General features: G+C 38.4%; 1 protein-coding gene across 1 annotated transcript in view; it reads right to left on the minus strand.

Moving 5' to 3' along the window:
• Window positions 1-24,006, minus strand: part of WDR19 (WD repeat domain 19) — a 101,355-nt gene extending 77,349 nt beyond the window's left edge. Inside the window, exons 1-7 of the mRNA XM_029947232.1 lie at window positions 23,961-24,006; window positions 21,608-21,699; window positions 21,006-21,071; window positions 18,617-18,742; window positions 8,553-8,668; window positions 4,785-4,900; window positions 269-349 (exon numbers count right to left, since the gene is read on the minus strand). Coding sequence (XP_029803092.1) covers window positions 269-349; window positions 4,785-4,900; window positions 8,553-8,668; window positions 18,617-18,742; window positions 21,006-21,071; window positions 21,608-21,699; window positions 23,961-23,966 — 603 coding nt within the window. The 5' untranslated portion in view covers window positions 23,967-24,006. The remainder of the gene's footprint in view (window positions 1-268; window positions 350-4,784; window positions 4,901-8,552; window positions 8,669-18,616; window positions 18,743-21,005; window positions 21,072-21,607; window positions 21,700-23,960) is intronic.
• Between the last annotated feature and the right edge of the window lie 1,719 nt (window positions 24,007-25,725).

Here is a 25,725-nt window from a genome sequence, read left to right on the forward strand (position 1 = left end):
CATGGATTTGACTTAGAATTCTTTAAAATTTTTCTTTTAATGTTTATTTTTGAAAAACAGAGAGGGAAAGAGAGCACGTGTGTGCACACGCACAAGCGGGGAAGGGGCAGAGATAGGAGACACGGAATCCGAAGCAGGCTCCAGGCTCTGATCCGTCAGCCTGTGCTGACGCGGGGCTCGAACCCACGAACTGTGAGATCATGACCTGAGCTGAAGTTGGACACTTAATCAACTGAGCCACCCAGGAGCCCCGGCTTAGACCTCTTACTGTGTTTTCAATAGCAGGCATTCGGTCATCAGTCTTCATCATGGAAAACTGCATGTTTCTAGGCTCTGATCTCACTGGTGTCTGCAGAGATAGAAATATTATCACTGTGAATAAATGCAACACTTAAATTCATCCTACATATTAATAAAACAGGTAACTTGCTTTCACTTCTGTTATACCTGAAAATCCCACTGTGATCAACATCTAGAAATTCTGGGTGAAACAGAATACATATCTTATTAAGTAGAAATATTAAGCTTGCAAGAAGGTAAGGAAAATTTCCAGGGACAATAAGCCAAGATCAAACCTATCATAAATCAAAGTATGTACGGAAACGGATGCTGCGCCATCCAGAGCATCAAAGAAGCCCATTTGATTTGGGCTGAGCTTTGAGTTAGAAGAAATGCTGAAAACATTCTCTTCAAATCAAACTTTCCTTCCTATCCTCATTATGATCTGAAGTTCAAATTTATACTTTGAGTGGTCTAGAAACTCTTTGGAGTGCTTGTCAAAAGTAAATCCAAAGCCTCTTCCAAAGTTGCAAAAAATTTCCACAGACAAGCCCTGATGAAGATGAGTTCACAATTCAAAATGAGAAAAGTCACAAATAAATAATGCATCAAGAGCAAAAGTGAGCAGATCTAAAAAGAACAGAATTATCAGAGAGAGAGATCATAAAATAATGCTTTAATGACTAAATACATAAAAAGACTCACAAGTATGACAAGAGACTTTTTAATTTGAGAGAGAGCGAGAGAGAGAGCATGCATGCAAGAGAATGGGAGAGAGGAGCAGGGGGAGAGGGAGAGAACCGTAAGCAGGCTCCAACACTCAGTGTATAAGTGTATTGCTTGACACAGGGCTTGATCCCATAACTCTGGGATCATGACCTGAGCTCAGTGAAGAGTCAGACAGTCAACCGACTGAGCCACTCAGGCACCCCGATATGAGACTTAGAAAAAAAAAAGTTCTGAAAGATTTTTAAGAGAACTACAAAGTACTTTTCTTAATTAAAAGTACAGCTGACCCTTGAATAACATGGAGGTCAGGGTAGCCAAGACCCTGCACAGTTGAAAATTTGCACATAATGTTGATTCCCCCAAAACTTAACTATTAATAGCCTACTGTTGACTGGAAGCCTTACTGATAATATAAACACTCGATTAATACATGTTTTGTATGTTATGTATGTTAACTACTGTATTCTTACAATAAAGTAAGCTGGAGAAAAGAAAATATTATTAAGAAAATCATGGGGTGCCTGGGTGGCTCAGTCTGTTAAGCATCTGACCCTTGATTTTGGCTCAGGTCAGGATCCCAGGGTTGCAGGATTGAGACTCGCATTGGGCTCCATGCTCAGCATGGAGCCTGCTTGAGATTCTCTCTCTCTCCTTTGCCCCTCTCCTCCATTCACTTTCTCTCTCTCTAAAAATATGGAAAAAAAAGTCATAAGAGAATATACATTTATGGTACTGCACTATATTTATTGAAAAAATCCTCATATAAGTAAATCTGCACAGCCCAACCCATGTTGTTGAGGGATCAACTGTATACTTGACATGCAATATTCTATTAGTTTCAGGTAAACATCATAGTAGTTCAATATTTATATACATTATAAAAGTATCCCTGTGATAAGTCTAGTTATTATCTCACCATACAAAATTATTACAATATTACTGACTATATTCCCTACGCTGTATATTATACCTCCATGACTTATTTTGTAACTGGAAATTTGTACCTCTTAATCCTCTTAATGACTATTTTGCTCTAAAGTACTTACTAAAAATAAAAAAAGAATCATTAAAATAAAAAAACACCCAAATTTGATCAAATTTGAAGAGTTAGTGAACTGATTTGAGGAAATTATCCAGAAGTTGTAGAGTGACAAAAAGATATTATGAAAGAGAGTTAAAGAGGGAGAAGAAGATCCAGCATATGTCTAACTGACACCCCAGAAGGACAGAATAGAGAGGGCAAGAGGTAATACCCAAAGAGATAACGATTAAAAATTTCCTAGAATTGATGAAAGACAGCAATCTTCAGATTCAAGAGATAAAACAAGTCCTTAGTAGGATAAATAAAAATAAACCCCCATAAGTAACACTGGAGTGATCCACAGAATAGTAAAGTCAAAATAATTCAGAGAAAATACCAAATAAAGCAATGCTTTTAATGTATGCTTTGCTTACCACATGACAACTTAAGCAGTATGTCTAATTCTGGAAGCATATATCTTAAAGATCAGAAATGGGAAATGTATGTTAATAATGGCTGAATGTAGTGACTTCCTGGGATGCTACGTAGCAAAATATTGTAAGGCCATGTCTGGATTCAGTGTTGATGTCTGATATGGATATAAGAGTGTGGAGCTAAAGCATTTGAACTGTGTTGTCTTTCATTCTAATTCAAAAGGGTACCAAAATACAACAATCAACATTTTAGGTTTCTAGAACGTGTTTTTTATACTAGTTAATCTTTCTTAAGAACCACTTTAATCATGCTATGGTTCTGCTCAACATAGTTGAGTTACTTCTGCTTAACTTTCAGAGCTTTCCAGATATAGGAAAAAACTTTCTTCTTCAACCTTATTTTCTATATATTTTCAAAGCCCATATCTTCAGTCAAGCAAATCTTGAACAAGCCATGAACAAACTATAAGTTTTTCCTCTTATCTTTGTTCATGCTGCTTTGCATGGGTGGAATGACATAGACTGCTAAAGGTCTTATGGTATCCACTAAAGTTTCAGTGGAACACATGACTGGTTATCGACAAAGACTAAATTTGTAGTTTCCCTGGCAGCAGTGTGGTGTGACTATATGTTTAGTTTCTAGTGCTATGATTGGAAATAATAAATGCATCTTCCAGACTAGGTTCTTTAAACATTTCTGGGCTCCACTTCTCTTTCTCCCTTCCCTGGGGTAGAAATACAGATGTGGTACTGTTACCTATGCATAGGAGGACAAAACATTTTAGCAAAGATGTTTTGCATCTTAGCAGAGCAGTAAGATGGACAGAACCTGGAACTATGTACAGTCTTGTGAAGCAGAGATGCAGAGACGGTCTGCCTGCCTCTCTCTGTGATAAAAGAAAGAGGAAAAACCACCCAAACTATCATATTCTTAGAGCCCTTGCAATTTTGGATCTCTCTGTTACAAGCTTATCTGATACCTTGACTGATTCAGATCATATCTTTTAAAGATTCATAATTCAACCTTCCTTGATCTCATCCATCTCATGTATAAGACTTGTAAGCTATACCACAAAACTGGCAATCACATAAGGCTGTGTTTTATCATAATTAGTTCTGTCTGCTTGAGAGTAGAGGACTATGGTTGGCAGCTTCTAAGATGATCCACAATGATCCCCTCCTAGTTTCTTTGTGTAATCCTCATCCCTACCCCTTTGAATGTGGGCTGGACCTAGAATATACAGAATATTCTACATAACAGAATACGGCAAAAATGATTTTGAGATCAGGTTATTTATTAAGAGATTGTGGCTTACGTTTCAAATGGCTGCTCACAATCTCTTACCACCTGCTATGTTGTGAGGCACTGTATGCAGAGATCCATGTGGCAAAGTAATTAGGTAAGTTTCTAATCAATGCCAGAGAGGAACTGAGGCCCTGAGCCCAACAACCTGTAAGGAACTGAACTCTTGTCAACAACCATGTGATTGAGCTTGGAAAGAGATATTTTCCCAGTCAAGCCTTCAGGTGAGACTCCAACCTTGACCAATACAGGGCAGCCTTTTAAGACCTCAATGCAGCTAGGTGCACCTGCATTGCTCATCCACAAAAACTATAAAACAATAAATGTATAGTGTTTTAAATTGCTGTTTAGGGGGTAATTTGTTATGTAGCAATAGAGAACTAATATAGGGCCATATTTCATATTTCTTCTAAATTACATAGCACAGTGCCATATACCTAGTGGGTATTTAGAGAATTTGCTAGTTAATATTGCCCCAGCAATACTAACTAAATCATAAGCAAAGTGGTCCAAAGTATAATTTACCCACTGCTGAGGTTTTGTAGTAGCTCTCGGTAACACAAATTCCCTTGAGGAGCCACCAAAGATCTAATCAATTGGGAAATTTGAACAGCGGTAAACTTTAATCCTAAAATTAAATTAAAAATTTAATTAGGGTTAGTTTGGAAGCAATTTAACATATCAGCTAAAGTTAAATTAACATATTAGGTAGACCAGAATCCAAGTTTAGTATTATAAACATACATATCTAAGTATGAGTTATCTCACAAATATACAGACAAACCACAGAGCTGATAATCCATGCTAATACTCGGTAATGGAAAACGTACAAAGGAAAATATTTGGCTAAAGTCATCCTATGAAGAAAAGGGTAGTAATACATAAAAAGAAAAGTTTCTGTTGTTTAGAATATGAAGTTACTGCATACGTATCCCACATAGGGATTTAAACATTGTATAGATTAGCTTGGTAGACAAACTTCATTTCAGGGAAAATTCTGAATATATTACTGTATTACCTGTCTTATCGTGTCACCTTCCTGATTGCTAACTGTAATCATTTTATCTTCACCACCTAAAGCAAGCAGATTTTCTGCATTCCAACATCCACATGTGATTTTCTTTGTATGTTTTCCTGAAAAAGAGATGATTTTTGTACAGACACATGGGTTTCTCAAAAAAAATAAAAGATCTGTGGTGTCTAATCTGAACATTTAGGTAACATGACATGGATATTAAACAGACTAAGAATGTTAAATCTCATCAAAGCAGTTAGTGTCTAAGCAACTTATTTAAAAGTTTATTACCAAGCTACAGACCAATACAACAGCGTAGAAGAGCAGTACTATTTTTTTTTAACTTTTTATGTGGATATTCCGCTTCTCAACAAGTTTGTTTACTCCCCTTATGACTAACCCTGGAACAATGTCTCTAAGAGGCAAATCCCTAGGCACTCAAGCTATCTTTCCTAGACTCAGCTTTACAGTGTGGTAGACCGTTGGTATAAACAGATTCAACACTCACAGTTTTGACTCTTCATGTAAAATTAGAGGACAAGATTTGTGATAATACTGAGGTGCAAATCTGAATGCACCCTAGTCAGGTTTTTGTTAAGAACTGAGTCACTTAACTAACTAGTAGGATATTAGCTAGAACCGCTGTGTTTCCAGGAAACTTTTTTGTTGAGGAATCTAGCCAGGGCAAAAACTGTATCTGGGGAGTGGGGGATTACATACTTGACCCTGTAGGCATTTGTTGAAGGTCCTAGCATAAATACTTGCGTCTTAAGATTAATTCCACAATGAGGAATAGAATGGTTAAGTATACATATTCTGGAGCCAGACTGCCCGGACTTGAAGCTTGGCCCCACCCCTGACTGTAAGCTATTTAACATTTCTATGCCTTAGTCACATGCTCATAAATTGGGGATTACAGTAGGGCCAGTCTCACAGAGCTGAGGATGGATGAAATGAGTTCAAGCACTTGGAAGAATGCCAGGCATATGGAAAGTGCTGTATAAGTTTAGCTATTTTAGCTGCTTTTGAGAGCAGAGAACACACTAGTTTTATTCTTTCTACCCCTTACAGAACTTAATACAGTACCTATGCAGGAACTACGTTCTAAGTAAGTAGTTACTAAGTGACTGAGGCAGGAGTGGGCCAGGTGTGGTAGAGGCTCAGCGAGGAGGACAGTGTGGCTGGAGCAGGGGAAGTGAGAAAAGAGTATGCAATGAAATCAGAGAGTCTGCAAGCGCCAGGTCATGCAGGTCTTGGAGTCCACTGTGAGGACTCTGGCTTTGACGCCAGGTCACATGGAGGGCCATTGGAAATGTCCGAGCAGAAGGCTCACTCTGGCCCCTAGGTTGAGAATATGCAGTTGTGGGGCAAAAGCTGAAGCAGGGAAACAAGAGATGGCAGAAATTCAGTGGAAGATGTTCGAGTCTCACACACTGTGGAACAGGAGAGGTGGTGAGAAGAGGCTGGATTCGGGAGATATCTGAAGATACAGCCTATAAGATTTTCTGGCAAATTAGATACGGAGGGTATGAGACAGAGGAAGAGTCAGGGATGATGCTAAGGGTTAGCCCGAAGATCTTAAAGGATAGGATGTCGCCAATGGTGAGAGGGATAGCTATGGGTCGAAAGGGTTTTGAAGATACTAAATTTGAAGTATTTATTAGATTTCTGATGAGAGATGTTGAGTAAGCAGTTGGCTATCAGAGTCTACAGATTGGAAGAGATAAATGTGGGAGTGGTCAGGATACAGATGGCATTGCCAGAGCACAGAAGTGAAGGGAGCGTTCAGAGGAGACACTGAGATGTAGGAGTTTACTGATTATAAATTAATGGTACATTGGAATTGGGCCCAGAGAGATGGGCTTTAGGAGGGGGAAAAAGAGTGCACGAAGAGAGATGGGAAAATGTCACAGACAAACTCCTTTCTATATTCCCGAAAGGGAGAAGAAAATCTCTCCCTCCTCCTTCCTGTATACCTCAAAGCCTCTTTGCTTGCAGTGATCAGAACTCAGGTTGGCCTTAACATCAAGAACAGTTTACATGCTTTGTGCGCCTACTTAAAGTGTTCTGGGCACTTTACATGTACGTACTTATATACGTAATACTGATTCACAGATACTCTAGTATGGTAACTAGGGTCTGAACCAGGTTATTGGGACACTTGCAATATTTAATTAAACTGTAGTAAATGGGGGCGCCTGGGTGGCTCAGTCGGTTAAGCCTCCAACTTTGGCTCAGGTCAGATCTCACGTTCGTGTGTTCGAGCCCCGCGTCGGGGGGCTCAGAGCCTGGAGCCTGCTTCCAGTTCTGTGTCTCCTTCTCTCTCTGCCCCTCCCCCTCTCATGCTCTGTCTCTGCCTGTATCAAAAATAAATAAAACATTAAAAAAAAATTTAAACTGTAGTAAATGAACTTCATGTATATAAGAACCAAGCAATGTGAAAACTGCCTGTATCTAGTCTAGTTGAGGAAACAAATCAGTGTAAGATGAAACAAGGTAACAGAGTTTAGTTACTGTGAAATGCCGACAGATCATGCTACCATGTAGCAGCGACCTGGAGTGGAGAGGCTGGGATTTAGGACAGAGAGTTCTTTAAAAGAAGGCAGAGTCACAAATCATAGCCAACTCTCACCTGGCATCTATTATATATTTTACTAAAGACACAATTAACCTGAATCTCTTTAGGCCCAATTTGCAGTTAGTAAACGACTGAGAACAGACTCAATATTCATACCAAATACAAAGATCACATATAAAATCATGAACATATGACAAATACCTGACACAAAATAATCATGCTTTAATTATTTTTGTATACATCAACTGTCAAAATTTTGGGAGCCTATAAATTAATGGTAAATTAATCCCATACAGATGAATTGGGAGATTAAAAAATGCCTAAGTGAAGTCAAATAGACAATTTTGTTTTTTATAACTCAAAATAGCTTGTTTAGTTTTTCAAATGGATCAGTGACAGTACCTTTTAGCTGGAGTATTAAAAATATTAATATTAAAGGCAGGCATATGTCTGAAAAAAATGGAAATGATTTAGTGTCCTTAATTGAAAGGCACTTTCTCAGGCATTCTGCAGGCACTCTTCTCTTGAGGGTTTCATTTCTTCCTTAGCAGTAAATTATAATTCTTCTGGCCACCTGGGTATAATTAAGTCCACTAGTTTCACCATTCACCAGCATGATGTGACAATAATTAAGAATAGGTCCTTTCTTCTTGGGTGTTTAGAGGGCAGATGCAAGTGACCAGAGACTGGGAATCAAAGAGCCTGAACCAAGAATGTCAAACAAGGAACAAACACCCTCTAGTCATGTACCCCGAGGCGAATGTAACTCACAGTGCTTAAGTGGGCTAACTTGGTGTCTGGAGAGAGTAAGAGGTCAGAATTAATATCTAGTTATGTTCTCACCAAACAGTCACCAAATGTTTTAGTCCATCTACCAATGCATTGGTGTGAAGATGAGCTATTTCATGTCTGCAGTTCTCAATCTGAGTGACAAAGGGACAAATGGAAGCCATCCTATTAATGTCCTGGTGTCCAAGGGCACAGGTTGACCTTAGAGAGACCTTTCTATGGGGACTGGGTAATTCTTAGGAGACAGTGAAGGGTCTTGAAGTTCAGCTAGATACAAGGCATGACGAGGCAAGTTTCCCTACGAGGTCATCCCCCTTGCAATATCAGAAAAATCTACCACACTAAAATATTACATTTACGTAAAGCATCTCAAGTATTTAGCAGTGTTTCCAGCTATAACCTACCCAGAACAGGAATCTTTCGAGATGTCTGACGATTATAAATAAGCAAATTTCCTTTAACAGTTCCAACGGCCAGGAAACTTCCAATTTTTGACCAAAGAAGGAAAGACATTTGATCCCTATAACATGAAGATATAAATTACTAAAAAAATTCACAATTATAACCTCAAAATAATCTTTTAAAAAGTATTTCATGAATAATTTTAATATCTACTTAGAAGTTGAAGTACAAAATCACAACTTAATGCTTTAGAACAAAAACTAAGTGCTAAATATATTTGGAGATGTTAAAAGATGCTCTTATAGTCAGAACTACAAATTCAGTGCAGACCTATGAATATGTAATAAATAAAACATGTCATGATGGAACCTCAAATTTCATTAAGATGACTCATGATGAGATGGTTTAATCAGTCTAATGATAGTTGTAAATGTGGTAAAAATCTTAATGGATGATGGCACCTCATGCTTTTAAAAAAGTAGGTCCAAGAACACAACATATTAAACTGGAAACATTGACAATTCATCACCATATATAAAACATATATTTTCCAACTCTGTCACTTTTTAAAGTTTTTATTTAAGTTCCAACTAGTTAACCACAGTGTAATATTAGCTTCAGGTGTGCAATTTAGCGATTCAACACTGGAATCTATCACTCAGTGTTCCCCGTAACACTGCACTCCTCAGTCCTCATAACCTATCTCACGCACCCACCGGGCACCTCCCCTCTGGTAACCATCAGTTTGTTCTCTGTAGTTAAGAGCTTGTTTCTTCGTTTGCCTCTCTCGCTTTTCTTGTTTTGCTTGTTTTGTTTCTTAAATTCCATATATGAGTGAAATCATATGGTATTTGTCTTTCTCTGATTTCTTTTGCTTAGCATTATATTCTCTGGCTCCATCAATGTCACTGCAAATCGCAAGACTTCATTGTTTTTTATGGCTGAGTAATATCCCATTGTGTTTATGTAGATGCATACATACATACCACGTCTTCTTCATCCACTTATCAATGGACAGAACTTATACTGTTTCCATAATTTGGCTATTGTAGAAAATGTTGCTATAAATATCAAGGTGCACATATCCCTTTGATTTAGTGCTTTTGTATTCTTTGGGTAAATACCTAAAGTAGTATGATTGAAGAATCATAGTGTAGTTCTAATTTTAACTTTCTGAGAAACCTGCATTCTATTTTCCACAGTGGCTACACCAGTTTACATTCCTACCAATAGTTCCCATTTCCCCACATCCTCACCAATGCCCACTGATTTTTATTTTAGCCATTCTGACAGGTGTGAGGTGATAGGTCATTATAGTTTTGATTTGCATTTCCCTGATGATGAGTGATGAACACCTTTTCATGTGTATATTGGCCATCTGTATGTCTTCTGCCTATTTTTTAATCAGATTGTTTATTAGGTGTTGGATATAGTTTATAAGTGCTTTATATAGTTTGGGTATTAACCCTTTATTGGATGTCATTTGCAAATACCTTCCTCCATTCTATAGGCTGCCTTTAGTTTTGTTGCTTATTTCCTTCACTGTGCAGGAGCTTTTTATTTTAATGTAGTCCCAAGAATTTTTTTATTTTGTTTCCCTACTTTTAGGAGACATTAAGAAAGAAGTTGCAGGGTGCCTAGATAGGTCAGTTGGTGAAGCATTGACTTTTTTTTATATAAATAATTTTTTTCAGTTTATTACTGAGAGAAAGAGAGAGAGGGAGGGAAAGGGAGATGGAGAGGGAGAGGGAGACGGAAAGACAGAGAGAGAGACGGAGTCACAGAGAGAGAGAGAGAACATGAACGAACAGCTGGGGAGGAGCAGAGAGAGAAGAAGACACAAAATCTGAAGCAGGCTCCAGGCTCTGAGCTAACAGCATAGAGTCTGATACAGGGTTCAAACCCACAGACCAGGAGATAATGACCTGAGCTGAAGTCAGACACTTAACTGACCAAGTCACCCAGGTGCCCCTAAGTGTCTGACTCTTGATTTAGGCTCAGGTTGTGATCTCATGGTTGTGAGATTGAGCCCCATGTTGGGCTATAGGCTGGGTGTGGAACCTGCTTGAGATTCTCTCTCTCCTCTTCCCTCTGCCCTTCTCCGGTGCTTGCTTGCTCTCACTCTCTTAAATAATAATAAAAAAAAGTTGCAACAGTAGATGTCAAAGAAATTACTGCCTGTTCTGTCTTCTAGGACGCTTACATTTTCAGGTTTCACATTTAGGTCTTTAATCCATTTTGAATTTATTTTTGCATATGGTATAGGAAAGTTGTCAAGTTTTATTCTCTTGCATGTTGCTATCCAAGTTTTCCCAACACTGTTGGTTGAAGAGACTGTCTTCTTCCCACTGGACATTTTTTCCTGCTTTGTTGAAGACTAATTAATCATATAATTGTTTGTTTCTGGACTTTCAATTCTGTTCCACTGATCTATGTGTATTTTTTGTGCCAGTGCCATACTGTTTTGATTACTACAGTTTCATAGTATAACTTGAAGTCCAGAATTGTGATGCCTCCAGCTTTGCTTTTCTTTTTCAACTTTCTTTGGCTGTTCAGGATCTCTTGTGGTTCCATTCAAATTTTAGGATTGTTCATTCTAGCTCTGTGAAAAATGCTGGTGGTATTTTGATATAGAGTGCATTAAATGGAGATTGCTTTGGGCAGTATGGGCATTTTAACAATATTTTTTCTTCCAATTCATGAGCATGGAATGTTTTTCTATTTCTTTGTGTCATTTTCAATGTCTTTTGTAAATGTTCGATAGTTTTCAGAGTACAGGTCTTTCATCTCTTTCCTTATGTTTATTTCCAGGTGTCTAGGATTTTGGTGCAATTTTAAATGGGACTGATTCCTTAATTTCTCTTTCTACGGCTTCATTATTGGCGTACAGAAATGCGACAGATTTCTGTACATTGATTTTGTATCTGGCAACTTTACTGAATTTGTGTATCTGACAGTTTTTTGGTGGAGTATTTCAAGTTTTTTATACATAGTACCTTGTCATCTGCAAATAATGGAAGTTTTACTCTTTCCCTATTGATTTAAATGCCTTTTATTTTTTGTTGCTGTTCTCTGATTTCTGTGACTAGGACTTCAGTACTATGTTGAATAAAGTGGTGAGAGTAGGGATGCCTTTGTGGCTCAGTTGGTTAAGCGTCCTACTTCATCTCAGGTCATGATCTCACAGTCCATGGGTTTGAGCCCCACATTGGGCTCTGTACTGATAGCTCAGAGCCTGGAGCCTTCTTTGGATTCTGTGTCTCCCTCTCTCTCTGCCCCTTTCCTATTCGAGCTCCATTTCTGTCTCTCAAAAATTCTGTGTCTCCCTCTCTCTCTGCCCCTTTCCTATTCGAGCTCCATTTCTGTCTCATTGAAAAAATTTTTAAAAAGTGGTGAGAATATACATCCTTGTCTTGTTCCTGACTTTAGGAGAAAGACACTCAGTTTTTCCCCACAGAAGAGGATGTTAGCCATCTGTATGGGATGTGGGTTTTTCATATATGGCCTTTATTATGTTGAGGTATGTTTCCTCTAAGCCTACTTTGTTGAGGGATTTTACCATAAATGGATGTTGTTCTTTTTCAAATGCTTTTTCTGCATCTATTGAAACAACCATATGGTTCTTATTGTTTTTATTGATGTGATATATCAAATTGATTGATTTGCAAATACTACCCTTGCAACCCAGGAACAGTTCCTACTTGATCATGGTGAATAATTTTTTTTTTAGTGGATTGTTGAATTCAGTTAGCTAGTATTTTATTGAGAATTTTGCAGCCATGTTTATCAGGGATACTGGCCTATAGTTCTCTTCTTTAGTGGAGTCTTTATCTGGTTTGGGTATCAAAAGAATGTTGGCCTCATAGAATGCACTTAGAAGTTTTCCTTCCTCTTCTATTTTTTTGAAATAGTTTGAGAAGGACTAGGCAATAAGTCCTCTTTAAATGTTTTGTAGAATTTGCCTGTGAAGCTTGGACTTTTGTTGTTGGGAATTTTTTAAATTACTGATTCAATTTCTTTGCTGGTTATCAGTCTGTTCAAGTTTTCTATTTCTTCCTGTTTTGGTTTTGGGTAATTTATATTTCTAACAATTTAACCATTCTTCTTGCTTGTCTAATTTGTTGGCATAGTTTTTCATAATATTCTTACACTTGTTTGTATTTCTGTGGTGTTAGTTATTATTTCCCCTCTCTCATTTGTGATTTTACTTATTTGAGCCCTTTCTCTTTTCTTTTTGATAACTTTGGCTGAAGGTTTATAAATTTTATTGATTTTTCTCACAGAATCAGCTCCTGCTTCCACTGGTCTGTTTCACTGTTGTTGTTGTTGTTGGTTTTTTTAGTTTCCGTATCATTTATTTCTGCTCTAATCATTATTCTTTCTTTCTACTGGCTTTAGGCTTCATTTATTGTTCTTTTTCTAGCTTCCTTCAGGTGTAAGGTTAGGTTATTTAAGATTTTTCTTGCTTCTTGAGGTATACCTGTATTGTTATATACATTCCTTTTAGGACCACTTTTGCTGCATCCCAAAAAGTTTTGGACCATCATGTTTTCATTTTCATTTGTTTCCATGTACTTCTTTATTTCTTCTTTTGTTATTATTACATTATTTAGTAGCATGTTACTTAACCTCCATGTATTAAAAAAATTTTTTTTAATGTTTTATTTATTTTTGAGACAGAGAGAGACAGAGCATGAGCAGGGAGAGGCAGAGAGAGAGGGAGACACAGAATCAGAAGCAAGCTCCAGGCTCTGAGCTGTCAGCCCAGAGCCCAATGCGGGGCTTGAACCCACGAACTGTCAGATCATGACCTGAGCTGAAGTTGGAGGCTTAACCGACTGAGCCACCCAGGTGCCCAACCTCCATGTATTTGTTGTCTTTCCAAATTTTTTCTTGTGCTGACTTCTAGTTTCACAGCATTGTGGTCAGAAAAGGTTCATGGTAAGACTTCAGTCTTCTTGTATATGTTGAGGCCGTTTTGTGACCTAATACATGATCTACTCTGGAGAATGTTCCACGTGCACTCAAAAGAATATGTATTTTGCTATTTTAAGATAGAATAATCTGAGTATGTCTGTTAAGTACTTCTGGTCATTCAAAGCCATTGTTTCCTTTTGGATGTTTTGTTTAGATGATCTGTCCATTGGGACACTTGGGTGGCTCAGTTGGTTGAGTGTCTGACTTCAGCTCAGGTCATGATCTTGCAGCTCATGAGTTTGGGCCCACGTTGGGCTCTGCACTGGCAATACAGGACCCACTTGGATTCTCTGTGTTCCTCTCTCTCTCCCCCTCTCCCACATAAAAAAATTTTTTAAATGATCAATTGATGTAAGTGGGGTGTTAAAGTCCCCTCCTATTATTGTATTATTATTGATTAGTTCCTTTATGTTTTTTATTGTTTTATATATTTATATGCTTTCGTGTTGGGTGCATAAGTATTTATACTTGTTAAATCTTATTGGATTGTCCCCTTTATTATTATATAGTGCCCTTCTTTGTCTCTTGTTACAGTCTTTGTTTTAAAGTCTAGTTTGCCTAGAGGCGCCTGGATGGCTCAGTCAGTTAAGCACCCAACATCAGCTCAGGTCATGATCTCCTGGTTCAGGAATTCAAGCCCTACGATGGGCTGTGTGCTGACAGCTCAGACCCTGCAGTCTGCTTTGGATTTTGTGTTTTCCTTTTCTCTGCACCCCACCCCCAATCATGCTCTGTCTCTATTTCTCAAAAATAAATAAAGTCTAGCTTGTTTGATATAAGTATTGCTATTCTTTGTTTTGACATCCATTTGCAAGATAAGTATTTCTCCATCCCCTCACTTTTAATCTGTAGGTATGTTTAGGTCTAAAATGAGTCTCTTGTATGCAGCATATAGATGAGTCTTGCTTTTTATCCATTGTGATATCCTATGTCTTTTTTTCTTAATGTTTATTTTGAGAGGGTGTACACGTGCAAACAGGGGAGGGGCAGAGAGAGAGAGAGAAGAATCCAAAGTAGGCTCCATGCTGTTAGCACAGAGACTGATGTGGGGCACAAACTGCAAGATCATGACTTGAGCCAAAGTCAAGAATTGGATGCTTATCTGACTGAGATACCCAGCTGCCCCATGACATCCTATGTCTTTTGATTGGAGGGTTTAGTCCACTTACATTCACAGTAATTTTTGATAGGTGTGTTATTTATTGCCATTTTATTACTTGTTTTGTGGTTGTTTCTGGAGTTTTCTCTGAATCTTTGTCTCTCCATTTTTCACGTTTTGTTGATTTTTGTTAGTGATCTATTCAGATTTCTTTATGTTATTAGTGGTGTTTGATATACTATTATTAGGTTTGCATAAAACCTCTATTGCAAATAGCAGTCTACAGTGAGTCGATGGTTGATTACATTTAAACTCATTTGTTTTTTCTTCTCCTCCCCAAGTTTTAGGCATATGTTATTATATTTTATATCTTTTTTTGTTAGTTCCTTGACTGTTTTGGTTTTTTTTACAGAAATAGTTATTTTTACTGTTTTTGTGCTTCCTGCCTTTATACAACCACTTTTGGATTCTCCTTTCCATTCAAAGAGTCCCTTAAGTATTTCTCACTGGGCTGGTTTAGTTGTCATGAACTCCTTTAGTTTTCTTTGGGAAATTTTTATCACTCGTATTTTAAATGATAGACTTGCTGGACAAAGAATTCTTGGCTGCATTTTTCTCATACAGCATGTTTAAAAAAAAAAAAAAAAAAAAAGCTCTGTCAGCACAGAGCCTGATGTGGGGCTTGAACTTCTACACTGAAAGATCATGACCTGGGCCGAAGTCTGACATTTAACTGATAGAGTCACCCAGGCACCCCTCCTTTTCAGCACTTTGAAGATATCAGGCACTCCCCTGTAGCTTGCCAAATTTCTGTTGAAAAAGTCTTCTGCTAGCCTTATGGTTTTTTTCTTGCAAGTTAAGGGCTTCTTTTGTCTTACTGCTTTTTATATTTTTTCTTTATCATTATATTTTGCAATTTAATTACAGTATGTCTTGGATTAGGCCTGTTTTGGTTGGTTCTGATGGGAGTTCTCTGTGCCTTCTGGATCTAGATGTCTGTTTCCTTCCCCAGATTAGGCAAGTTTTCATCTATTTCTTCAAACCCATTTTTGCCTCCTTTTGTCTCTTTTCTTCTTCTGGGACTCCTATAATGGGAATGTTATTACATCTGATGGAGTCACTGAGATCCCTAAGTCTGTTACCATGTTGTAGAATTCTTTCTTTTTGATCAGCTTCATTACTTTCCATTACTTTGTCTTCTAGGTCATTAATTTGTCCCTCTGGGCCTTCCAGCCTACTGTTCATTGCATCAAGTGTGTTTCTAAACTCATTTATTGTACTCTTCATCTGATTCTTTTTTTTAGCTATTTTGTCTCTGTGGGAAGGGTCTCACTGATGTCTTCTTTTTCAAGCCCAGAGTGTATCCTTATGACCGTTGCTTTAAATTCTCCATCAGGGATGTTATTTTGTATCTATTTCACTTAGATCTCTGGCCGTGGCCTTCTCTTGTTCTTGAGATAAATTCCCTGTCTTCTCATTTTTTCTAAGTCTCTGCCTTTTGTGTGCTATTAAAGCCAGTTATATCTCCTGCTCCTGAAAGTAATGGCCTTATAAAGAAGACATCATGTAGCACTCAGTGCCTGGCACTTCAGGAAATGCCTCCAGTGTGTATGCATGCACAGTGCTGTTGTGTTTTGGCTACCCTATCCCTCAGTGAGTCGTGTGCAGAGGCTCTCCTTGCCTGCTATGCACAATGTTTGGTGTCTGACCTGATGTGTCAAGTTTAGTCTGGTTGGGAAACATGGTATGAGCAGGGGTTTGTGTTGGTCTTCTGGGGCAGTGGCCTGCCACACTGGGACTGAGGTAAGTGAGACTGTGAAAAGCAGTTCCACTGAAGCACAGGAGATGCTCAGTATAAGCAAGTAGGCAGCCAGTGTCCATGCTGTGCTGCTTCCACAGGGGACTCTGTGTTTATGCTGTGGGGCAGGGGAGAGAAATGGCGCTGACCAGCTCCTTTGTTCCTGGAGAGGTGTCTCTGTGAATGCTGTCTCTCAGGGACATGCTCTAAGAAGAGCAAATGATCTCCTAATTACATGGCTCTGTCTCTCTTCAGATTGCTGTTTCCACACTGTATGCCCTGGGTTGTCTCAAGGAGCCGGGCAGTGCTCTCCAGGCTCCATCCTATGAAACCTGCTGACCTGAAAACTCCAGGCTTTAAGCCCCACTGGTTGTAAGAACTCATGAAATTCGGCCCTTCACATTTTCCAAGCCAATGGTTTTGGGGAAATCTTCTCCTTGTGCATTCCCCTGTATTCTCCTCTCTCAGTTGTCCTTCTCCACAGCCACGCTCCTTCCCCTCCACAGCTGCCAGGATCCGCTTCGCCACTAAACCATGTCTCCACACTTCTTATCTTCTTCAATATGGCCTCTTCTTTCCCTTTAGTTACAGTCTGTTCTGTCAGTCTTTAGGTCCATTTCTGGGGTATTAAGGATGGTTTGATAGTTATCTAGCTCTATTCATGGAACGAGGTGAGCCTAGGGTTCTCCTACTCTGCTGCTATCTCTCTGTCTCTCCCAACTCTGTCACTGTGAAGAGTAGCTCACTCTGAAACCTCACAACTCTGAGATGATGTGAGGAAATGGATTTGTGGAAAGATACACAGCAAAGGCAGACACACACCAGTCAGAAACACCGGGGATTAATTTTGCTTTTTTCTTCAGGAGAGGGTGTGGTCTCACTGCTGCTGAATTTGGTTCAAGAACCAGTACTTGATGTTTATAAATATCCTCTTGAATGGAAGAACAGAAAGTAATTCAGATCTTTCTGAAAAGTGATGCATACCCCAAGTGTAAAAGGACAGAGCAAGAAATGTTAAGACTCTATGATGGGTGGATGATATTGACGGCGAACGCATACCTCATGAGTCAATTTGGAAGGAAAGGAGAAATGTGCTACGGTCACCTTTGGTCTTATTCTGCGTGACCACCTTGCTTCCTCTGGGTTATTATTCCTTGATAAACTGGAAATTTATAGTCTTATCTTATAGAACGTGTGTGGCCTACGTGCATGCCACGTGACACCATGAGGCCGGTGTTACTACTATACTCACTCTATATAAAATAAGAAATGAGATTTAGAGAGAGGGTAAGCAACTTGTTCAAAGCTTAACTGCCAAGTTTCAGTTGTAAATAAATGTTTCTTTTCCATATGTTAAAATGGTTTCTGTTTTAGCAGACCTCTGTAACTTACTCTGCTTGCCCAGTAGATTCTCCATTTGGGAACTGTCCCACCCTTCATCCTACTCATCAGCTGCTGGGATTTTCAATCCCATGGCCCTGCCTACCCTACTCAGAGACCTCTTAAGTAACCGGGTGGACATGGGCGATGTGATGAGACATGCTCCTCACTTCGGCATCACTTGCTGTGGATGATATAAGTCAATAGCTCGCAGTAGCCATGGAAACAGTCTGACTTAGCACAAGTCAATACAGAGAAAGGAAGAGCTAAGAGATAGAGTGTTGATTGCATCAGTAGAGCCCCTAGATCCAAGCATCCCTGCGGCCAACCCCATCTCCAGGTTTTTCAGATGTTTTGTCTCATCTTTGTACATTAGTCTGTTCCACAGAAAGCAACTTTTTAAGAAGCTATTTATATTTTGCAATTATAACAAATTTACTCTAATTGAGCAAAATCAATAGGATTGTTATATGTAACAATAAAAAAAGAAATAAGCTTTCTTTCATAATAACTCACAAATGCATTTTTATAATGATAGCAGTAAGTACTGTTCAATACAAATAATCATATTTCTTTTTTTTCTCTTTTTTTGAGAGAGAGCCCGCGTGCATGCACACAAGCTGGGGAAGAGTACAGAGAGGAAGACAGAGAATAAAAAGCAGGCTCCATGCCATCAGCACAAAGCCTAACACAGGCTCAAACCCATGAACCATGAGATCACGATCTGAGCCAAAACCAAGAGTTGAACACCCAAGTGCTCCCAAACAATCACACTCCCAAGTGAAGATTTAAAATAAAAAAGTTCTTCTTACCTCATACCACTGTCTAACTGGCTGGTTTTATTTGCGTTGGCGTCCCACAGATAAATGCAACTGGATTTCTCCGCGATCACTGCTAGGATATCTCCATCTTTATCCCAGTCCATAGCGACACAGTTACTTTAAAAAAAGAAAGCAAAATATCATCATACATTTTCTTAAAGCTGGGGAAAGGAATTTAAAAATCTACTTGTGACTTTTATCTGTAGCAAGGACAATGAACTTTGAATAGGTCACAAACTTTCTAAAGTGAGAAATACAACTCACTGTTTGTTGCTGAGATAACACTAAGTTAAATTTTTTGTTGTCATTGAGGGGATGAGAAGAATTTAAATTCTATTTTAAATATAATTTATATATACTACATTAAATATAATTACACATAGTAAGTTAGCAGATTTTTCTTAGATCTTATAAAGAACCTGGCCTTTTGGTAAAAAAAAACTCACCAAGTACCTTTACAAAGGAATTACATCTGGAATCAAGAGGTAATTTGTATGACCAAGTATTGAAAGGTTATTTCAGATTTGGGGAGAAAAAGAAAGTGCTGATAAAAATTGTAGTTGTATCTAGATAAATTGTCTATAAAACAGATCAAGGTTTTATAGATGTGAGATTGCAAATAATGGAAAAACTAGATTTTGAAGTGGTAAGAAATGTTACTTTCATTTTATATTAGAATAGAGTAAGAGTGATTTGATTAAAATGACAAAAGAGTTATAAATAGGAAAGGCTTTTTAAAAATGTTACAATTGAAAATTATTCCAAAGTGTTTATTATAATTCAAAAACTTCCCTGAGGATTTGCTTTTCCTTCTCTGCTGCTATTTTCCATTTCGGGACTCTGCTCTGGCATATTGGCTAAGCCATCCCCAGCTTTATAGTTAAGAAGTTAGGAGTTATTTTGATCATTTTATTCTTCAAAATTAATTTTCTCTAACATTTTCAGAGATTTGGGGCGTTTCAGAGAGGGAAGCTTTCAAATTTTTGATAAAATCATCTAACAATTAAAGACAATATATAAAGCTATTTTATTTATTTGCAGATCCTCTGTCAGTTGAATCAACTATGATAAATAGAGCAAAAGAATTCAGAGGTAAAAAAATAAAAATATGGCCACTGTATGACCAAAATAGAGGTCGGAGAGATCATGCAAAAGTCTTATACAATTTACTCAAATAAGTTCCTTACTAAGTGCCTTTTTGTTTTTAGGCATAATTACAACTACCTTGACTTCAGTTTTCCATAACACAGAACAAAAAGCAACAATTAAGAGGTAATGGTGGGGCCCCTGAGGGGCTCCATGGGCTAAGCCTCCGACTTCGGCTCAGGTCAGGATCTCAACATTCTGTGAGTTGGAGCCCCGCATAGGGCCCTGTGCTGACAGCTCAGAGCCTGGTGCCTGCTTCTGATTCTGTGTCTCCCTCTCTCTCTGCCCTCCCCAGCTCATGCTCTGTCTCAAAAATAAATAAAAACATTAAAAAAAAAAAAAGAGGCAATGGTAAATGCCAAAATGGTGGCATCAGGTGGGTGGGGCAGAGCAGGAGGTGGGAAAGGCTATCAGAGACCAACGAAAATAAAACATGCTTCTTTGCAATGATGGTGGCAATAAACCACAGAAAACAGACATGAATTTAAAAGGCATGGCAGCATAAGACCATTTAGATGAGGAACTCTACACACTTAATAACGATCAAGACTGTCAATGAAATAATACAGGTAATTTACACAGAATCATTAAAAATGCTTAAGTTATATTTTGTGTAATCTAGAATGATTTCCTAAAAACAGACTGTCTTGGTCATCTAAAAAGTATGTGGAGGTTACTGGAGGGGTTGTGGAAGGGGGGAAGAGCTAAATGGGCAAGGGGCATTAAGGAATCTACTCCTGAAATCATTGTTGCACTATATGCTAACTAACTTGGATGTGAGTTTAAAAAAATAAATTAAAAATAAATAAAAACTTTAAAAAAGTAAAAAAAAAAATTATGTGGAAAGTCACTATTTTCCAACAAATTATAGGGATTTGGGTTCATCTTCTTGGCCTATACAGACACAGACACACACAATACACACACACACGAAGGCTTGCTTATAATTAAATAAGAATTCATTCATATGGACTTATTTATAATTATACCTTAAAGCCTCCCTGTGAATGTATGCAGGTTATAAATATCAACTCTAACTCAGATGCTATATGTTTACATGTTTACCAGCAACTTATGTATAAAAAAATCCCTTTGCAAATAAAAAAGCAAAGGAGGGATACAGATCATCTAGATATGTTGTAAAATTCTCCTTGTTTATAGTTCTAAGGCATTGCTGTTTTTATCTTTTAGGAAACAAAGCGTGGAAAAGTTTCTGACCCACCTCTGTACTTACCCAGGTAAGTTAATTTCACTTCTTTTCTGACCATGGCGATCAAAGATTTTCACAATATGATCAGCTCTAAAAGCAATTAGAAGACAAAAATATAACTCAAGTGTTTCTTTTTATTTATATACATTAAAAGAATTGAGCTGCTGTCAAGTGATTTCAGTGTTCTCTCATGACAGTTTCATAATTTGTATCTACAAAGTTATTACCAGGGAAAAGATTTTATGAACTGTGATTTTTTTTAAGTTTATTTATTTATATTTGAGAGAGAGAGAGAGACAGCGAGCCAGGGAGGGGCAGAGAGAGAAAAGGAGAGAGAGAGACAATCCCAAGCAGGCTTTGCACACTCAGTACAGAGCTCAATTCAGGCTCAAACTCACGAACTGTGAGATCATGACCTGAGCGAAAACCCCAAGAGCCTGATGCTTAGCTGACTGAGCCACCCAGGTGCCCCTGAACTGTGATATCAATGAAGGAGAATTTATTACTTTTCCCACTGTACAACCATCAGACAAGAACTTCTACTAAATAAATGGTGTGGCACTACAGGCATACAGGCATCTGAAGTCAGGATGATTTACTTAAATTAGTATTCGTGGATTTCTTACCCTGTTACTGCAAGGTAGTTCCCGGATGTTTTCTGCCAGGTGAATTGTATTGGTGCGCCAAACCAAGTCTTTTCTAACAGTGAGAAAACACGCTAAAAAGACAAACGCAATTTTTTTATTTTCAAATCATACAATTAAGGGCTGGTCAAAGACACCAAACCATGATCATGAAAACAGTAGAATTCAGGATGGTAAAGGCTTATTGTTAGAGCTTATCCAGAAAAAGTCAATAATAGAACAAACAAAATGACTAATCAGATCAACCAACCAACCAACCCAAAAACTTACACAATTTGGTTGTTAAAGACCTTAGTACATAGCAAGCATTTATTATAAAATTTGGTTTTAAATGTTTTGGACATTAATTTTATGAAAATTATAATTTTAATGTTTGATATGTTAAAGAGTAAAATAACTTAAATTTAAATTTAGCTAATAATCAGTGGTATGGAGTTTTTAAACTTAACAAAAATACCATTTAAAAAATCTTAACCATGATAAAAATACAAAATGTCTATACTTCATTCAAAATTATTTTCTTCCTTTACCCATTAGTTATATGTACTTCATCATTAAGTGCTTAAATTTGCTATTAGGTGGACAATGTATCAACTGAAAAGTCTTTCTTTTCGCTTAGTCAAGAACTGGGGAACCACAGGTGGACTTTAAATTTTATTGAAATGTAGGTAGTCTGAAGTTAGATGTGTTGTAAATATAGAATACAGACAGTTTTTGGAGAATGAAAAATATGAACTATCTCATTGATATTTCATACCGATTACATATTGAGACAATATTTTGGATATACTACATAAAATACATTATTAAAATTAATCTTACCTGTTTCTTTTAAAACATTCTAATGTGGCTACTAAAATTTTTAAATTACACTGGCTCACATTAAATTTATATCAAACAATATTGATCTAAAATGATTAGGAACATGAGCTTGAATGAAAAAATTAGATTTTAATATTAGGTTAAATTATAGACAATTAGGTCAAATGATATCTAGGCATATGAAGTTTAGATACTACAGCTGGCTTGGCAAGCCTAGTGGCCACATGAAACTCATCCAATGCTCAAAACTAAACACCAATTAGTAGGCATTTGGTATCTTAAATAGATAAATCCACCTCTACTGAAAACAGGTGCACCTCTGTACTCACAGGTGCATCACATATCGTGGAGCAGGAAAACACCTGGGGGGGAGCATAAAGGTATCTTTTGCAATTTTTGTGACAACATGGCCCTAGAACCCCTTTATGCAAGTGACGGATCCTTAAATTTCATTAGCTTCATGGTAGCGCTCTTCTGGCTGCGATCTTACATATTATTTTTCTTCAGTGGTGCTAAATATACCTGCTCCATATACAGTACACAGAAAAAATGCTAGCTTCAAGACCAGAAAACCCGGTTTAAATTTTGCTTTTTACTTACTAGCTGAAGGGCTTAATTAAAGCAAGCCGTTTAAATTGCCTCAAGCACAAAATTCTCAATTGTAAACCAGGAATAGTATCTTCTCCCTTCTGATACTTTATAAATTGTGAAGTGCTTTAGAAATGTTATGATTACTGGCATGTCAATTCCAATTGCCTCGCTAATAGCCACGAGGAATCATTAAAACTTAATTACTTTTTAAACTGAGCTATCCATTTCTTGCTAGAGGAGTATCGCTGTAGTAAAGTGGAAGGGTGAGTCGGCTGCAGCCAGTGACGTGGGACTGAGCTCACTCAAAACACAAACCTAGGAACGGTGCGTGCAGGGAATGATGCTCTCGACTGAAACCTGCGTGTGCAAGGGCAGATTTCTCCGTGAATAATGTACATTAGCCACGGAGTGATTTCTACATTAGATCAGTCACTGGCAATACAATTTGACATTCTTTCAGAAGCTTTTTACTCTTTTAAAGGCGATGAGCAACGGCTTGCCAGAGGTTCAGCTGCAGGAAAAAAGCAGGAGCTTTTGACACCCGATCCAGTCAATTTCACTGCGACCCTCCAAACACAGACCGCTCTTTCCGCGGCGCGAAGTTGCGAGTCTCTTCTGATCCAATCTGCTCACTTCAGGCCATGCCCAGATTCCCTCTGTCCGCACAGATTCAACTCGGTTCGCAGTGCCTGAAACGAGGCCTCCCTCTCCGCCTTCTCCTCTCCAATTTTCTTTCCTTTCCCCTCCTTCCTTCACTTCGCTCCCGCTTTCCCCCTCCCGGGTCACCGGTTCTCTTCCCCACTCCTCTAACGCACTGGGGAGGGGGGAGAGAGCACAGGCCCCTATCCTCAAAGTGACGCTCTGTGGGCGTAGAGCCAGTGGTCACCTTTTCCCGCCCCGCGGGGGTTTGTAAGTTACTTACCTTCATCTCAAGGCTCAAGAGGCCGTGCGATCTGTCAAATGCGCAGGCGCACTTGGTCTCCTCCAAGAGGACTAACGCGTTCCCGTCACCCAGGAGACCGCGGGAACAGTAACCAATCAGCGAGCTCTAGCTGAAGGGCGGTCCCTCGTTGGGGGGGTCCTCCTAGGGGGAGGGTGGGAGGCGTGGACTTGAATCACGTGACGCGGGCGGAGGTAGGCCCACTCGCGTAAGGAGGCCTTGCGGTGCCTTGACTTCCTGGTTGAGCTCTGATTGGATAAGCCCCGGGGACTCGCCCGAGAGAGGTGGGCCCTGTGAGCCCTGAAAGGCGCCTGCGTAAATTTCGTCCGCCGGTTACTAAGATGCCAATGGTGGTGGGGTGGGGGCGCCGAAAATCAAGAAAACGAAAAGGCACTGATCATTGGATGAAAGGAGAACGGGAATTTGCTCTTGGGGCAAATACTCTTACACAGTCAGCGCAAAGAGGACTTGGATGGACTCTTGCGTCATCTTTTTTTTTTTTTTTCTTTTCCAGGCTTCTGGACTAGAAGAAATAGGATGTGAGAAGTAGTTTTTTTTTTTTTTTTCCCCAAGGCGTTAATAGGCCAACTAAATTGGGCAAGAAAAATGAGCATTAATTGCTTCTTTAGACTTTGGACCTAGCAACTTTTCCCCAGATATTATGCCCTGCCATAGATTTGTGCTTTATTATTTACCGTTTGGAAGTACTTCTTTTGCCCAAATATTTGAAAGTGCTTAACAATCCACGCTTTTCTTTTCATCATTAGGTAGGAATCTTATTGACCTACGGGAAACGAAATAATTTCAAAGAACTAATGATGGGTATTAACATTCTCAAGTAGGGTACTGTTCCCTGGCGTGGGGGGTTTGTTTAGTTTAGGCTTCCCTTTAGTTTCAGTTGCGAGAGCTATCCTTTAAAATGAAGATGTCAATAGGCTACTGAGTGGAAAAGAAAAAGGTTAGAGAAGCAGAAATTCAGAAATTGGCCGTGCAACATTTAAAAGCGTGAATGGGACTTTTTAGGTTTGAGAAATGTAGGGTAAATTAATGTAGATAAAATTTTACCTCTACCCTCTATGGGTTTTTTCAACTAGACCTGAGAAGTAAGCTGACCTAAGAGAGATTAACAGAAATTAATTTATTAAGAAAAATTAACACTACAAATTTATGTGTTATCTGAAATGGGAAAGGCCCAAAGAAATGATATATACTTTTATATTAGGTTGAACAAAGCATGGTGAGGCTAAACAAAAATAATCGTTTTAATAAGGCCTGTTTGTATAGATTCTCAATTTCAGCTTCTTCTTGATAAGAATGCTATTTTCCTTCTGGTACAGGGAGACTTATCTTTCACATGGGAATTTTTAATCCCCTGTTTCCAGGAAGAGAAGAAATTTTTTAAAAAGGATTCTCTTTTATCTGCTGTTTTTTTTAGGTACCTTCAACTCAAAATAATCCTTATGTCAAAGTGGCTTATTTGGGAGTAGCATATTCTGCCACGCTTTAGGAGAAGTCTACATAAAGAGAAATACAATTAGACCAGAAAAATTAAACTCAGGAGAGTGTGTAGAGTCCTGCAGACTAGGGCAAAGCACTTCAAGAGATTCAAAGTAGGTGTTATTTATTAGACTATTGGTTTTGTCTCAGAAGAGGAAGTTAATGTAAAGTGCCAGAGTAAGGATATGAGGAATTGAAGGAAATCAACTTATTTAGACATAGTAGGATTAGGCTTAGTGGGGTTCTTTTG

This window comes from Suricata suricatta, chromosome 1 (genome assembly GCF_006229205.1).
Source record: "Suricata suricatta isolate VVHF042 chromosome 1, meerkat_22Aug2017_6uvM2_HiC, whole genome shotgun sequence".
Lineage (NCBI taxonomy): Eukaryota > Metazoa > Chordata > Mammalia > Carnivora > Herpestidae > Suricata > Suricata suricatta.